Source organism: Triturus cristatus, chromosome 10 (assembly GCF_964204655.1).
Source record: "Triturus cristatus chromosome 10, aTriCri1.1, whole genome shotgun sequence".
In the NCBI taxonomy this organism is placed as follows: Eukaryota; Metazoa; Chordata; class Amphibia; order Caudata; family Salamandridae; genus Triturus; species Triturus cristatus.
The window spans coordinates 1,163,486,726-1,163,501,447 of record NC_140593.1 but is presented as its reverse complement, the minus strand read 5'-3'; the positions used below and the strand labels follow the sequence as shown (position 1 = coordinate 1,163,501,447).

Below are 14,722 nucleotides of genomic sequence, written 5' to 3'. Positions count from 1 at the left end.
AAGATTAAAGAATATTTGTTCGGAATCATACCAATTGGATGGACTAATTAGTTTTGGAACCCATCCATTGTGGTGCACTTCACATTTGTGACTGAATCAACTTTGGTCCTTGAGATTACTCTCTGGAAACAGCAGGAGTGGTCAATGTGCACGCCTTACAACAACAACATTTTTTAATACTGGACTAATTGTGGGGAATTATTGGAGGAGGTGCGTGTTTCTTCTTAGGCTTGCTGTTTGCTTGGGTCTTGAATAAACGAATAGATGCTTGAAAAACACAAGAAGAGAAACAAACAAGGCATAAACACAAGTGAATACAGGATGCACTTTACAAAGTCTCTTATCCACCACGGGATCACATTCCTATCCTTCAGGATGATTTCAGGGGCGAGCTTGACTTGTCCCTGGAATGAAGTAATTTGCTAAAATGAGTTGATTTAGGTCTTGTGGAATAGTGCTTTGTCTCTTCTTCTAGTCTCTCTCTCTTCCCCAGTTGCTCAGCCCTGGGATCATGGTGCTGGTAAGTATCCATGTCTGTATCCTCTGGTGAGTCCAGCAACCCTTCCAGTTGTCCAGAATCCTCCTAACCAGTTGTTTTGTCATGGTATAGGATAAGCATATTCACTGGGTCAATTAATCTGTAACTGACCCTCAGTTGCTTTAATCGGGTCGAAAATTGCTTACTTTTCACGTTAGTTTAATTCAAGAGGTGCCTGGTGAAAGAGGCACAGCGATCACCCACAGTTATGGCAGATGTTTCTTCTCTGCATCTATAATTTGTCTAATGTGCTGATGCCTGAGAAAACTGACAATTATCTGTTAAGTGCCCCCTTCAGTCCCAGAATTACATGATCCCACTCTCTGTGCTCCTTGAATTTCTATGGATAAGTGAATGACAGAGTGGTGATTTCCAGGAAGAAACATGCCAGGGATGCGATCATATAGTTGCCCTCCATTTACTCAGGAATGCCAGCAAAACGCAGGTTGTCTTGTTGATTTAGGTCCTCAAGATCTGCCTCTTGCATGAACAAGTGGTCTTGTTCCAGTCAATAGATGTGTCAGTTCTCTACTACACTAAAAAAAGTCTGTCTTTTGTCTTTTGCAGGCGCGTTTAGGGAATGTCTGATCTTATAGAAAGGCTACGTGGTCCCTTTAAGCAGATACCTGATCTGAGAGGGGTGGGGTGTTCACAAAATAATATCGGGGGAGCTTGATGGAACTAGAATAAAAGATCTTGTTGCTGCCCTCATTGCAGGTTTTGCCACAAATGCTCTGTGCAACTAGAAACACCCTCTGTTACAATATTTTTGGGAAATGGCAGAGGCAGAGGTAACACAAAGGGGATTATGGAAAATTGCTGGACTCCACTTAGCACAGAGATGATGATCCCGTGGCTTAAAAGGAATGCAAATAGGGCAGAAACAGAGATACTGGATGGCTCAATGTCCCAGAGTATGAGCAGGCAACAAAAAGTGTTGGGCTGACAATTTATTTATTTCACTCATTAATACAGCGCACTGCTCCTCCGCGAAGTTATATCCCAGTGCCAGGGCTCCAACGCAAAATGATTAGCAGGGGAGCTTTATATCAAAATAAACGAAGGACTACTTTTTGTACAGCATCTTTTGGGCCTCCTGCAGAATCGAAGGAGCTTGGAAATCTGCCTCAAATAAGGTAGAAAAGTGTTCCAAAGAGTAGCTGTCAAGAGGGAAATGGAGTGAACCCCCTCATACAGATTGATTAATTTGATTCAGCACAAGAATGTTTGAGCTGCTAGACCGAAGATTCATAGTCAGTCTATATCTCCGAACCTTGTTCCTGAATACCCGAGTGCCTGTGCCAAAAACAGTCCTTTAAGTATGACATCATCTTTCTCACTGGTAGTAAGTAAAGGTTGTCCAGACTGAAAGAGGCAGAGTCCTTAGAGTAGCTACCTAGAATCAGTCTTCCAACAGTGTTTTGAATGCTCTGTAGCTTGGAAAACAGAAAATCAGCCATTCCAACATACAGTGAATTGCCATTATCGAGAAGGCTGACTATCAGAGCCTGCACAATGGACTTCCTGCAGCTATAGGGCACCCATTTGAAGATCTTCCGGATCATCCTCAGTAGGCCATAGCAGACTCCACAAACCACATTAACCTGGTCACCCATAGAAATTAGTTAATCAATAATGACATCCAGGTTTCTAGCAGATTTGGCAGCTGTCGGGCGGTGCCCAGTGGACCGATCCACCAGGTGGTATTCCAAACTGAGTTTTCTTTTCCAAACAAGACGACCAAATCAGTGTTTTTGCAGCTACAACTCATACTGGCAGCCCACTTGGCTCTCCTTACATGTTTCCACATCTTTTCTGACTGAAATCATAAATTGTGTGTCATCAGCATATAATGTCTAGTCCCCATCTTCTTATGTTGTTAGGCATGTAAACATTAATAAGTGCTGGGCTCGGGATCAAACACTGGGGAGTACCACAACCTACGGTGAACTTATCAGATGTATATGGTTGCAGAAAACCGACTGAGTATGTCCCATCAAGAAGGAGCCAAACCAATTCAAAATGGCATAGTGTATCCTAGTAACTGACAGGCAATTTCAGAAAATGGCATGTGAAACAATATCAAATGTAGCTGAAAAATCGAGTAAGATAAGGCCGTAGCCTTGCACTCACCGACTTTGCATCTAATGTTGTCAGTAATTGATAAGAGCATGGTTTCAGAACTGGTACCTGCCTTATATCAACACTGCGAATCATCTAATAACTGATTACTTTCTAAAAACTTGGTGAGTTTCGGAATCAAATGTTCCTCCAGAATCTTCACCAGGAACGGAAGCAACAAGATTAGCCTAAAGTTGGCTAGATTTGAGAGATTGATCCTAGATTTCTTCAGTAATGGAAGTAGAACTTTTTTTCCAGTGCTCAGGAACCTATGCCTTGCTGCCTTGTTCAAGGAGCATTTCATTATGTCAGTCAAATGTAGGGCAAGAGTCAATGCATGTTGATTAAATACAAAGTCTGGGTAAGGATCCAGGGGAAGCCTTATGTTGTCTTGTCCACTATGCCCAGTACTCTATGCATAAGAACAAAACCAATACAGCATAGGGACAGTGATGTGAGAAAAACAGCAGAAAGAGGTAGAGGTGGGCAGGGTGGGAGTGTGGTTTAGAGATGTGCCACTGGCAAACTTAATGAGTTCCCTACTATGGACTGTTCCAAAAGTAAGTGGGTAGAGAAATCAGGTTGATACCTATCTGTCTTGGTGTGGATGTAGGTTGGTATAGGATTTCATTGCAAAAGAGGACTGTAATGTAGATTATACCAGAATTGATGAAACAATGTTACTTGTTATGTGGGGGGTTGGGAAAGATTGGCATCCAATAGGCTTTCCACCTACTACTGGTGCACCCAGGGGATCTTCCATTATTGGTGATACAATTCGAGGCAGCATATTATGTAGCCAAAGCCATGTTTAGGGGTTGTCTCTTGACTTATGCAGCTTTCAAACGTTTCAGTACTTTCCTGGAATGGGTAGTAGGGTCAGTAGCAGAGTCCAAACAAATAATCCATTACCTGCATAATGTTCCCTTTGTGGTAAGTGCTGGAGGCTACGTAGAGCATGATGTATCATGTCAGTGAAGGTGCTGAAGCAAGTGTCATGGGGCCTGCTAGTGTCACTGGCTGTGGAGAAGGCAGAGTGCCATCACACTGACCTTCCTGGGTAGTCATGTGAGGAATTTGAATGGTGGATATTGGAAAGCTGGGTGAGGAAAAGAGGGATGCGTCTGCCCGGTAAGTTTAATTATTGAGAGCAATATTTGCTATGATGTCCTTTGGAGCATTTATAATGCCTGAAGTAATGAGAAGAAAGTGGTATTGTAGTTTGTAAAGAGGTGATGAGATGCTCGAGAGCAACAGCAGACACATTAGGGTTGAAAAAAGTGAGACGGATCACTGGGGGACGGTGGTTTGGTTGCAGCTGGGCAAGCTGGGCGTTTGAGGACTTCCTAAGGATGAGGGGAGAAAAGCCAGGGAAGATGTTCACACACACTAGGGCACCGGAGTGCACGAGTTACCTCACCCAGGGAAGCCGGGTGCATAGGTGTCTTTTGGTGACGGGTCGCGTCGCTGTTTTCTATGGAGACCAAAGAAGACTTGCTGCTTGTGTCGACTGAAGAAGTGTCCGGTGGAATCCGAAGGTGGATTCAAGATGCAGAAGACCTGAAAATTGAAGGGACAGTGTTCAAGGTCACTTGCCAGTGACCGGTGGCCAGGAAGATGGATGACCACAGATGTCGCATGATTTCAGGTCGTTGATGGTGTTTTGACTCTTTGCTCACGAGGTCCAGGAAGGATTGACGATGACCAGCAGCTGGATTCGGAGTTTCCCACAATGTCTGCAGCTGATGGCGGTGTCGGCAACCGGATTGGAGCTAACAAGACTTGGCAACTGCAAGTCTTGTGTAGACTTAAGAAAGTCAATGGTGCAGACCAGCAAGGTCTGAGGGACTCACCCAGCAAGGATGAGTGAGGGCAATCCTGGAGCAACCAGGGGAGCCCTTGTAGTTGATAAGAAAGTCTTCGGCGGACCCACTAGCCAACAGGCAAGTGATCGCAAAGACGCCTCTTCAGGAAATGCTTCACAGGAGCCCACGGTCACTCGGGATGGGGTAGGTCTCTGATTTTCACTGCAAAACCTGCTGGACGCTTGGGCCTCAAATTGTCCAAAGCACAAGTTCATAGTATGTTGATAAGGGATTCCTCGTCACTCGTGGGGTCCACTCACCACTGCTTTGCTGGGGACTCACAATGGCCGTCGAGAAGTCAGGAAATCTACTTCTGGGGCAGCAGGGACTTCGAACTCTGCCGGGAGCAGGAAAGTTTGCAACCGTTGATTAAGGTTTTTGGTGCCTGCCAAGCAGGGGAGTCACTCCTTGACTCCAAGGGAGATTCTTCTGTCTTCCAAAGGTAGTGGAACGTCGAAGGGCCAGGATTCTTCTTTGTAGAGCGCCATCCAGGGTTATCTGTTTTGCAATGGCAAAGCTTGCCATCTTATAGTGAAGATAGGGGAGGGACTAGCTCTATGACCACTCCTCTAGGAGGGTCAGGGTAGGGGGTGGTTGCACCCACTTCCCTTTGTCCAGTTTCACGCCAGAGCAGGGACAGGTAGCCCCTGAACCGTTTTGAGCTGGCATATGCACAGAGGAGCCTACTGCTCCCCCAGTGCAGGACTTCAAAGCACTCTAAGAGTTCACCCACCCAGCTCCAATACACTAAATCCTGTCTGGAAGGTAGTGACACCTCCCTGTGACAGGATGCCTTTTGTTGGGCCTCCTCCACTGCGAGTTCCAGTCAGCAGCAGGGGGGCAGCCCAGTGTCTGTACTGGTGGCATCCATTTTGTGATGCCAGGGCTCTTTCAGATTTCTTCCGTTTAAGTACAGTGGGTACATGTCATCCCCTCTAGAAGGGTGGGATCATACTCCCACACCAGTTACTGGTTTGGGGGTATGATTCCAAGTTGTTTGACACCAAATATGACATGTTTTGATGCAGTCATTCCAAAGTTAGCATTTACCGCTAGGTTATAATGCACTTAAGAGTATATGGTTTAACCGCATCCACAAACAGCCACAGAGAATAGACTCTGCCAGCTGCAGAGGGGTCCTGCTCATGCAGAAGCACCCCCTCACATAGTAAACCAAGCACCCTGCCCTTAGGATTGATAGGGCCTGCTATAGGGGTGGTTTATATGTGTGTGTATGGTGAGATATAGGAAGCTATACCTCTGTGAGGAGTGCTAACACTACCTCACACAGGCTGCAGTAGCAGGCCTGTGGTGTCAGATTGAGTCTGCTTCCCAGAGGTGGCATAATACATGCTTCAGCCCCTGGTAGGCCTGTGAAGTACCAATGCCCTAGGTACCTATGGTACCATATACTAGGGGCTCATAAGGTACCACAGTATCCAATCACTAGTGCATCTAATATGCACACCAAGTCGTTTAGAGAGAACAGAGAGACTGGGGCCCTGATTAGCCGGGACCCAGCCAGACTATAGCCAGAAACCAGTGTATACATCAGAAAAAAAGTGGGGGCAACATAAGTGCAGATCCTACTCTCCTACAGCAGGGCATGTGGGAACGGGGTTAGCTAGCCACATGGACATATCATATACTCTACCAATGCTGTTTCAGCAAAATGGTGCTCATTTATCAGTTATAGGGGACATAATCTACGTAATGATAGCACTGGAAGTTCTAGAAAATAGTGGGGTAAGAGGTAAATGAGAAAGGGGGCAAAGACAAACCTTTTTTTTTCTTTTCTAGGGCTATAAAAAGCTCATGAAAACATTTGCAGAAAGGAATGGAAAGATATCACTTGAATTGTAGCTTGTAGCTGCCTTAGCCTAGAGCAGGCTAGTGGTAGAAGAGAACAGAGACCTATGGTTAAACGCATGAAACAAGATTGCGCGTTTAAAATGTGCTTAAAGGTGACAACTTTATCTAAAAGGAGGATGGGAAAGTCCGACCCTGTGTGTAATGATGAGGGGTAGGCTATTGTTTAAATGGTTACTGGTAGAGCATCAATTATGAATTTGAGAGAATGCAGTACAAAGGAAGGTGGTTATTAACATGAGCTCTGCTTGCTTCTAATAAAGCTGCCTTTTTCACAAACCACAAGGGTGTCATTTAGTGGCCTTTCTCTCAATGTGGGTGCCTTGTGTAGGGGCAGGAACTATTCTCACTAGCTTGAGAGTTGTGAAGGGACATTAAGAGATGACTGGAGCCTACAGAATCCCCACATTCCTGCATTGCCATTCAGGGGTGGTGCCTATTTTAGGGCGTTGGGGCATTGCCCCACTTATATTTTGGCCCCCATTGCCCGCAAATTAAATGTGATACTAAAACTGTTTTGTTTTGCATTGATTTTCCGTGGCCTTGCTTGGTAAAGTATGGAGGCCTGGGCAGATCTTGGAGAAGTGGGTGGGTCTTGATATTATTATGCCCTGATTTCATTGCTGCTATACTGCTAGTTTGCACACACCACAGTCCTCATACCCGCATTTTAAAATTTTAAACTGATGTTTTTTCACATATTTTATCTTGTTCCTTACCGCTTTGTATTGAAGCTGCTTGTTGGTGCTGCCCACTTCCTGGTTTCCAGTGGTGCCACTGAGAGCCGCCATTTTTGGTAGTTTGCTCTCTAATTCTTCTGTCACACAGGGATATTCAAATGCGCGCTGCGCAGATGCGCTGCGGTCGTGCCGCTGGCGCGCCTAAGTCAAGCCCGTCTGCTCCCCTCAGCGTCCCGGAAGCGGCCAGCGCCAGCCATGCTGCCTGCAAGTCCCCAGGTGCAGAGTTCAGATGGAGTTACACAGGGGCCGTCCTACGGGCCCTTGATCTTACTACTTGCCGCCATTTTGGTAACTGGGATGTGTCTGAGGGGACAAAATATGTTTGTCTATCCTGCGGTTTAGGCTGTGCTTGGTGCTTGCTTTTTCAGATAAAAATTGTATTCCCCCTGGCCAGTCGATTAGGGCCCCTCCTATTCTGGCAGACATGATTAATGCTCGCTCTCTTAGGAAACATCATTCAGATGTTTTCGACCTTCTAGAGGACAGCTCACTTAATCTGCTGTTCTTGAGTGAAACCTGGCTTGATTCTACATCAGAACCGATTATCACTTTTGCCATACCTGTGGGTTATAAGATCTTTAGAGCCGACCGCCCAGAGGGGAGAGGGGGCCGTGTGGCTATTATCTATAAACCAAGGGGATCTTTGCAGGGCAAATGTTACTTCGTGGGAAGGGTGCGAGGCTCTGGACTCCAGCATCCGCATCTCAGCACATTTTACCCTGGGAGGCTCTTTGATTTATAGGTCCCCTGGCCCGGTGGGATCTTTTTCCAGGCTTGTGGAGATGCTGTAATCTCCAGGGCGGTAACATTTTCTCACTATATGGTCCTGGGTGATCTTAATATCCATCGTGATGAAGCGGATACTAAGGATGCGCGTGGCCTGTTTGACATCATACACTTGGCTCAACTTGATCAGCAGGTCAGCCTTCCCACTCTTCAGGCCGGCCATATACTTGACCATATTTGCATCAACTATTCTACTAAGGGATCCTTGCCTGGTCTCATTGTCGGATCATTTCATAACCTACTGTAAGTGGTAAGTGTCCAATGTTGAGCCTTTAGCGCGCTCATGCTGTAAACCAGCCTTTGGCAAAATTGATTCACTTGAATTCAATCTGGCCTTGGAAACTTCTAGGCCTATTCTGGCAGGGTTCACTAGTTTGGTCTTTAATGCAGTAGCCACGGTGGTCCCACAACAGCCCACCAGGTTAGGTAGGGAATCCCCTTCCAAACCCTGGTTTAACTCGGCCCTTAAAGCTTTGAAGCATGAATCTAAGACCCTTGAGTGGGCTTGGCGCAGGAGTGGATACTGCCCAGCAACCAAGCGGAAGCTCAGAGATAAGCAAAGAATATACTATGAAGCCATTACGCTGGTTAAAGGGCAATTTTATTCAGCCCATATTGAATCAGCCAGTAACAACTCTAAAGAAATGTTTGCTATAGTTCAGAGCTTCACGTCCCCTCTGGCTCAAGCGAGTGTGTCTCCATCTTCACCTACGTGGTGTAACACTCTTTCCTGCTTCTTTAGGGATAAGATTCAGACTATTCAGGCGGCATTTACATCCTGTGACATCAGCATTAGGGCATTTTCAGAGTTTCAATCTGCTTATCCTGCTCATTCATTGTCTGTATTTAGGCCTGTCGATCCACTGGAATCCCTTAAAATTCTCAAGGGTTTAAAGTCTGGTTCGCCCTCGGAACCCTGTCCTGCCAGGCTACTGGCAGCAGTGGCAGAGATCACGAACACAGAAGTGAATACCATTATTAACATGTCTCTTCAGCAAGCTGTTGTATCACAGGTTTCAAAGCAGGTTAAGATCATGACACTTCTAAAAAAGCCATCATTGGACCCCCTTAGCCCAGGGAATTACCAGCCTAACTCCCGCCTACCTGCTTTGGCTAAGGTGTGTGAGAAGGTGGTTAACAAACAGCTTACGGAATTTGTTGAAAGGGAGTCACTCCTGCATACAGCCCAATTAGGGTTTCGGGCATCTCACAGTACAGAATCAGTCCTGGTTGAGGTGTCGGAGGCCATCCGTGAGTGTTTGGACGACGGCGGGAGAGCTGCATTAATTTTGCTGCACCTCTCAGCGGCATTCAACACGGTCCTGCACTCACTTCTCCTAGCGCGACCGGCCAGGATTGGTGTGTCGGGTGCCGTTTGGGGTTGGCTCAGGTCGTTCTTGAAGGGGCTGGTCGAGCAGATTTGGCTTCCACCGTCCTCCTCCTCCCTTCAGTCAGTGACAACTGGAGTACCCCAGGGATCTTCCCTTAGTCCCCTACTTTTTAATATCTATGTCACTCCTCTGATATATCTGACGGAGGAGTTGGGGGCCAAGGTGATGGCCTATGCTGACGACACCCAGCTGCTCTTTAACAAAGATGCGTACTCTGTTCTATTGGTTCAAATTTGTTTATCTTATATTTTTAAATGGCTGGCGGATGCACAGCTTAAGTGCAATGAAGAGAAGTCTGAGATCCTTCTATTTGGTATATTCCTTCCTAACTACAGCTTTGGCCTCCTGAGTTTCCATTGCCCACCTCCACAGGGAAGCCTGTTAAAAATCCGGGGGTATGGTTTGATGAGAGCCTCTCCTTTTTCGACACATTAAGAAGTTGGCTGGCTGTTGTTTCGGCCTTCTTAAAACTCTTAGAAAACGTTTCCCTCATGCCAACGCCCTTTATGTTGGTATTCCGGACTACCTGTTGAAGAAGTTACAGGTGGTTCAAAATACGGCAGCCAGACACTTATTGGGCAATTTGGCTAGGAACAGCGTTCACCATCAATTGCGATCCCTCCATTGGCTCCCCGCGCTGGATAGAGTTAAATTTAAATCACTGGTTTTGTCCCATCGTGCTCTTCATGGCTGCGGTCCTCTTTATTTGCAGAGACGTTTCTCCTTTTACGTTCCTTCGCGATCCCTGCGATCCATGTCCCTACGCTTTGATCAGGTTCCTCGCTTCAAGTTTTAGAGGCTAGGGGCCAGCTCCTTTGCTGTGAAGGCTGCTGTTCCTTGGAATGCCCTTCCTCTTGCCCTGCGTATTATTCAGGACCCAGTGGCTTTTAAGAGGAAACTGAAAACACATTTTTTTGCTTGAATTTAATTTTCCATACTCCGCTAGGCATCGCGCCAGGAAACTCATGAGTATCTGTGCGCGTTACATATTTATGTAACATAACATAACATAGGACTGACTGACACTATCAGAGACTGAGTTAGCCAGTGGTAGGGGGCCAGGAGCCCATTGGGCATGTTGACTTCTGCGGCTCTTCAGCCAGCCCGACATGCACACTAGAGGCTGATCGGCATCTCTTCACCTCCACATTCTGGAGCCGGGAGTGACTTATAGCCGCAGCTCCCGGGCTCAGTATGAGCAGTGAGGTTGTCTGCTCCAGCAAATCCAGGCGCTGCTGTAACAGCAGGCACAGCATCAGGATTGGCTAAGGAAACGTGCTTCAGCTCTACCTGAGTGACCATGTCAATCATATTAAATCTCTTTATTGATGTCATAACTACACTTTCGCAATTGCCTTATTAACCTACTTGCTTTCTTGAATTTGCTTGAAAATGAACCATTTGCTCACTCTTTTGTCAAAATTGTCTTTGGGCATGCACATATGGAAACAGCAATAGGTAGGAGAAATAAAGTATTTCTCCTGTGCCGTGTTAAGACCAGTTTTTTTTTGTCTTAATTTTGGTGCTGCCCCATATTTATGCCACCCTAGTAAATATGGGCAGCATCATAATCAATGAGTGTTGCGTCAGGACACCCTCTGCAACACCCATTGCCCACCCCCTTTCATGCTAAGTATAGTGTGAAAGGGAGCCTCATTTCTGAGGCAGTGTTAAGTCATGTTAACACTGCCTTATAAAGAAGGTGAAGCCTGTATCACGAAAAAAAGTGACGTTCTTGTGGTGATAGGGGATTGTAAATATGCCCCTATGTTTGTGTGTGTGAGATTTAAGAAGGTTAAGGTCACCAAGTACTGGCTGAGATGCCAGGTATGGGCATGTTTGTGGATAGTGCAAGAAAATAAAAATGTGTATTTTGTAACCTGCCGCTGCAATAAGTCTGAACACTAAACATTACATCCTGCTCTGTTGTCACGTTCCATTTCAGAGATTGAAGCCCTTTCACAAAAATGCAAATCAGTTTAATCAAGAATATGCTTAGAAAAAAAGTTAGAAATGAGTTACATAGAAACAACTGTTGGTTTGAAAATGAGGAAGATGCTACAATAAACATTAAATGGACTAAGCAGTATTCATAAAAAAATGCATATTTCCTGCATGCACATGCCGTACGCAGGTCTGATATTGACTATTGTGAACAATCTGTAGAAAGAGACTGAGGATTAAACGAGCATGGACTATGAATTTTGAATTGATCTGCTGCAGTGGGGTCAAAATTAAACAAGGTCTAGAGAACACCAGCTTTACTGCATGCAATCCAGCCATAGTCACAGTAATATTAAAACCATACCATTAAATCTCCCAAGTTCTGAAAAGCAATGTAGTTCACTCTCTCATTCACTCACATCGGGCCTCATTATGAGGCCCCATGCGCTACAGAATGTCACTTTTTGTAATGTTCCGTGGCGCAGGAGCCTGCTCCATGTTTACGAGGCAGCACTAAGCCACATATAAATATTGTTCCCTTTAATTGCGTTTTCTGAGTTAAAGCTGTGTGCAATGGGTATTGCTGGGGGCGTACCAGGCAACATCCATGGCTATTTGACACTGCCCCAGATTTACGAGAAATCGTAAATCTGAGGCAGTGCCAAAAACATAGGCCTCCCCAGGGGGAGGCGTAAGGGAAGCACAACGAGGAAAAATATCTTAATAAAAGCCTCTTGTGATTATTTTTGTGCAGGAAGGTTTCCCTTGCTCCAAAAAAATAATCATCTCCCCAATGCATGCTCCCTTGCCCCATGGTGCAAGGGTGCCTGCGTTGGTGCACAGCAGCTCATTGTGCACCGGTGCAAGGGAAAAGGGCAGTAATTCACCTTATCTTTAAGATAAAGAACATTCCTGCCCTTTTTATTTGACATAGGGCAGCGCAGCAGAAAGGCCCATGGTGCTGCCCTACAGCAAAACCTTATAAATGAGGCCCATGGTCTTTGAAGGCCTTTGTATGATATCATGTGCGGAAAAAGTGACACAACGTTATACTTATTGAAAAATTTACTTTGCAGCAATCTGAGTGAACCTGAAAATAATAGCATGTAAATTAATATGCAAAAAGTAGGATACATCACATACAGACTAGTCTTACCTGAAGCCAAACCTGATCACCTCAACACCTTTCTAGAAATTAACCTTCTCAAAGCATGTTTAACTTCACTGTTCCTGAGACTGTAGATAAAAGGGTTAAGCGTTGGAGCAAGGAAATTGTACATAACAGTCACAAACCTCTCCTGGCCCAGAGAATAACTGGACGAGGGTCGGAAGTACATAAATACAACAGTACCAAAGAACAAGGTAACAACAGTGAGGTGTGAGGAACAGGTGGAGAAAGCCCTTTGCCGCCCTTCGGTGGAGCGTATCTTCAGAATGGCCACTACAATACACACATAGGAAATCAGTACAGCCAAGAATGGAAGCATCACAATAAGGATACCCTCAGTGAAGATCACAAACTCATTTGTGGATGTACACGAGCAGGATAATTTGAGCATAGCAGCAATGTCACAAAAGTAGTGAAGGATTTGGTTAGGTCCACAAAAGGAGAGACTCGCCACCAAAAGTGTGTGCAATAGTGAGTTCAAGGAGCTCACAAGAAAAGTAGAGGCCAGCATCCAAAGACAGAAGAGGGACCTCATAATGACAGAATAGCGAAGAGGAAAACAGATGGCAACATATCGGTCATAAGCCATTACCGCCAAAAGCACACACTCAGCAGTTGCAAAGAAAATAAAGAAGTATAGCTGGGAAATGCAACCCTTGTAGGAAATGGTTTTCTTGTTGGTGTAGATGTTGGTGAGCATCTTGGGTGCAGTAGATGAGGTGAGGCCAATGTCCGCAATGTTCAAAGCGCTGATGAAGAGATACATGGGGTAATGGAGCTGTGGACTCAGGGCAATCAGCATCATTATAAGTGTATTTCCAAGCAGTGCCAGAATGTAAATGATTAAAAAAGATGTAAATAGTATGGACTGCTGGTCTGGGTGGTCGGAAAGTCCCAACAAAATAAACTCTGTCACTGAAGTCTCATTCCTCCCATGCATCCTTGGATTTTTGCTGTCTGAAAGGATTGAAGGAATTGTTAGTTGAACTTTGGTCTAATTTCTTCAAATGGATCCAAAGCAAATGAAGCAATTACAAATATAATTTGGTGAAAAAAAAAAAAACCTTGGATAGAAAATAGATAGAGTGCTACTGGAGCTACATGAAATGATGATAAGGGTCTGCTTCATTGAAACAGCAATTTTGTATGACGAAGACAACAAACTACCTGAAATTCCACAAAGGGGCAATAATTGCCTTCTTGTGCCTCATCAGTAGATGCCCTAAGTGTGACAGATATGTCCAGACATTGCTCCCGTGGTCAGTGTGACATAGGAATTAAGCTACACCTTACTGAAGAGCCTCAAGTAGGACAAAACCAGTCTGGGGTTGCTCGTGGTCCCTTCTGGGGGGGACTTCGCCTGGAACTTTTGGATGGACTGTTACCAAGCGGAGCACGGTCAGTACTGATTTGCATGATGTGGGCCTTTGTCTTTGACATTTTGGGTGAAATACAATGGTCCTGAATGCTGCCCAGAGTGAATATAAGTGTGAAGGATTAATTCAAACATTTCATCCATCATCTTGTTGTTGCAGTTGATGCCATAAGGGCGACAGGTATAACCAGACATGGGTCTCATGCTCAGTGTACCATAGGGCCCAAACTATGTTCTATTGAGGAGCACCAAGTAGGGCGAAACTGTCTGAGGCCGCCTGTGGTCCCTTCTGGAGGGGGCTTCACTTGGCAGTTCTAGACAGACTGTTCCCATGAGGAGCAGGGCTGGCACTGTTTTGCATAAGGGGGTCCTTTGTCTAGAGTGGCACGGTGGGTGACAATCCATAGACTGGAATGCACCTGAGAGAGTGCTAGAGCTGGGAATAATTCAAGCATTCCCTCCAGCACCTTGTTGTATGTCTCAGTATCTGTAGGGCATGGACTTGCCTTTAGCCATATTGTGCACTTACTTGGAATATGTCATTCCTTGCAGCCATGACCTGTCTCCTGTGTCCATGTGGTAACTGTATCTTTTTACAGACATGCTCTGAAGTTATGAGAACTTCTGATACTTTGGTCATGTCATGTACACAGCACCAATCCTCTGATTTCTAGAAGCAATATCCAAAGGCTCTGACTTTTGAGCACTGGGCAGGGGGCATGCCCTTTGACAATATCTTTACCCTGTGTCCACCTTGAATTTACATGCACATCATTGACTGCAGCCATGCAAAAAGGGAAGAGGTCACAAGCTTTTGGCCATACATTTTTCCAGTGAGTAAGCTCACGGTATTCACATTAGATGGTGTGTACACATGTTCGTGTCAGGAAAGAGATATGACCTTCAGACATTATCTGCACCCAGA

The 14,722-nt window shown here is 45.4% G+C and overlaps 1 protein-coding gene across 1 annotated transcript; it reads right to left on the bottom strand.

Moving 5' to 3' along the window:
• Window positions 1-12,426: 12,426 nt before the first annotated feature.
• Window positions 12,427-13,362, bottom strand: LOC146796841 (olfactory receptor 1J1-like). Its single transcript, XM_085631381.1, has one exon. It carries the CDS (start codon window positions 13,360-13,362, stop codon window positions 12,427-12,429), a length of 936 nt encoding a protein of 311 aa, XP_085487507.1.
• Window positions 13,363-14,722: the final 1,360 nt, after the last annotated feature.

Excerpts from the sequence above, each read along its gene's own strand:
- LOC146796841 (XM_085631381.1), bottom strand. The coding sequence starts at position 13,362 with ATGCATGGGAGGAATGAGACTTCAGTGACAGAGTTTATTTTGTTGGGA.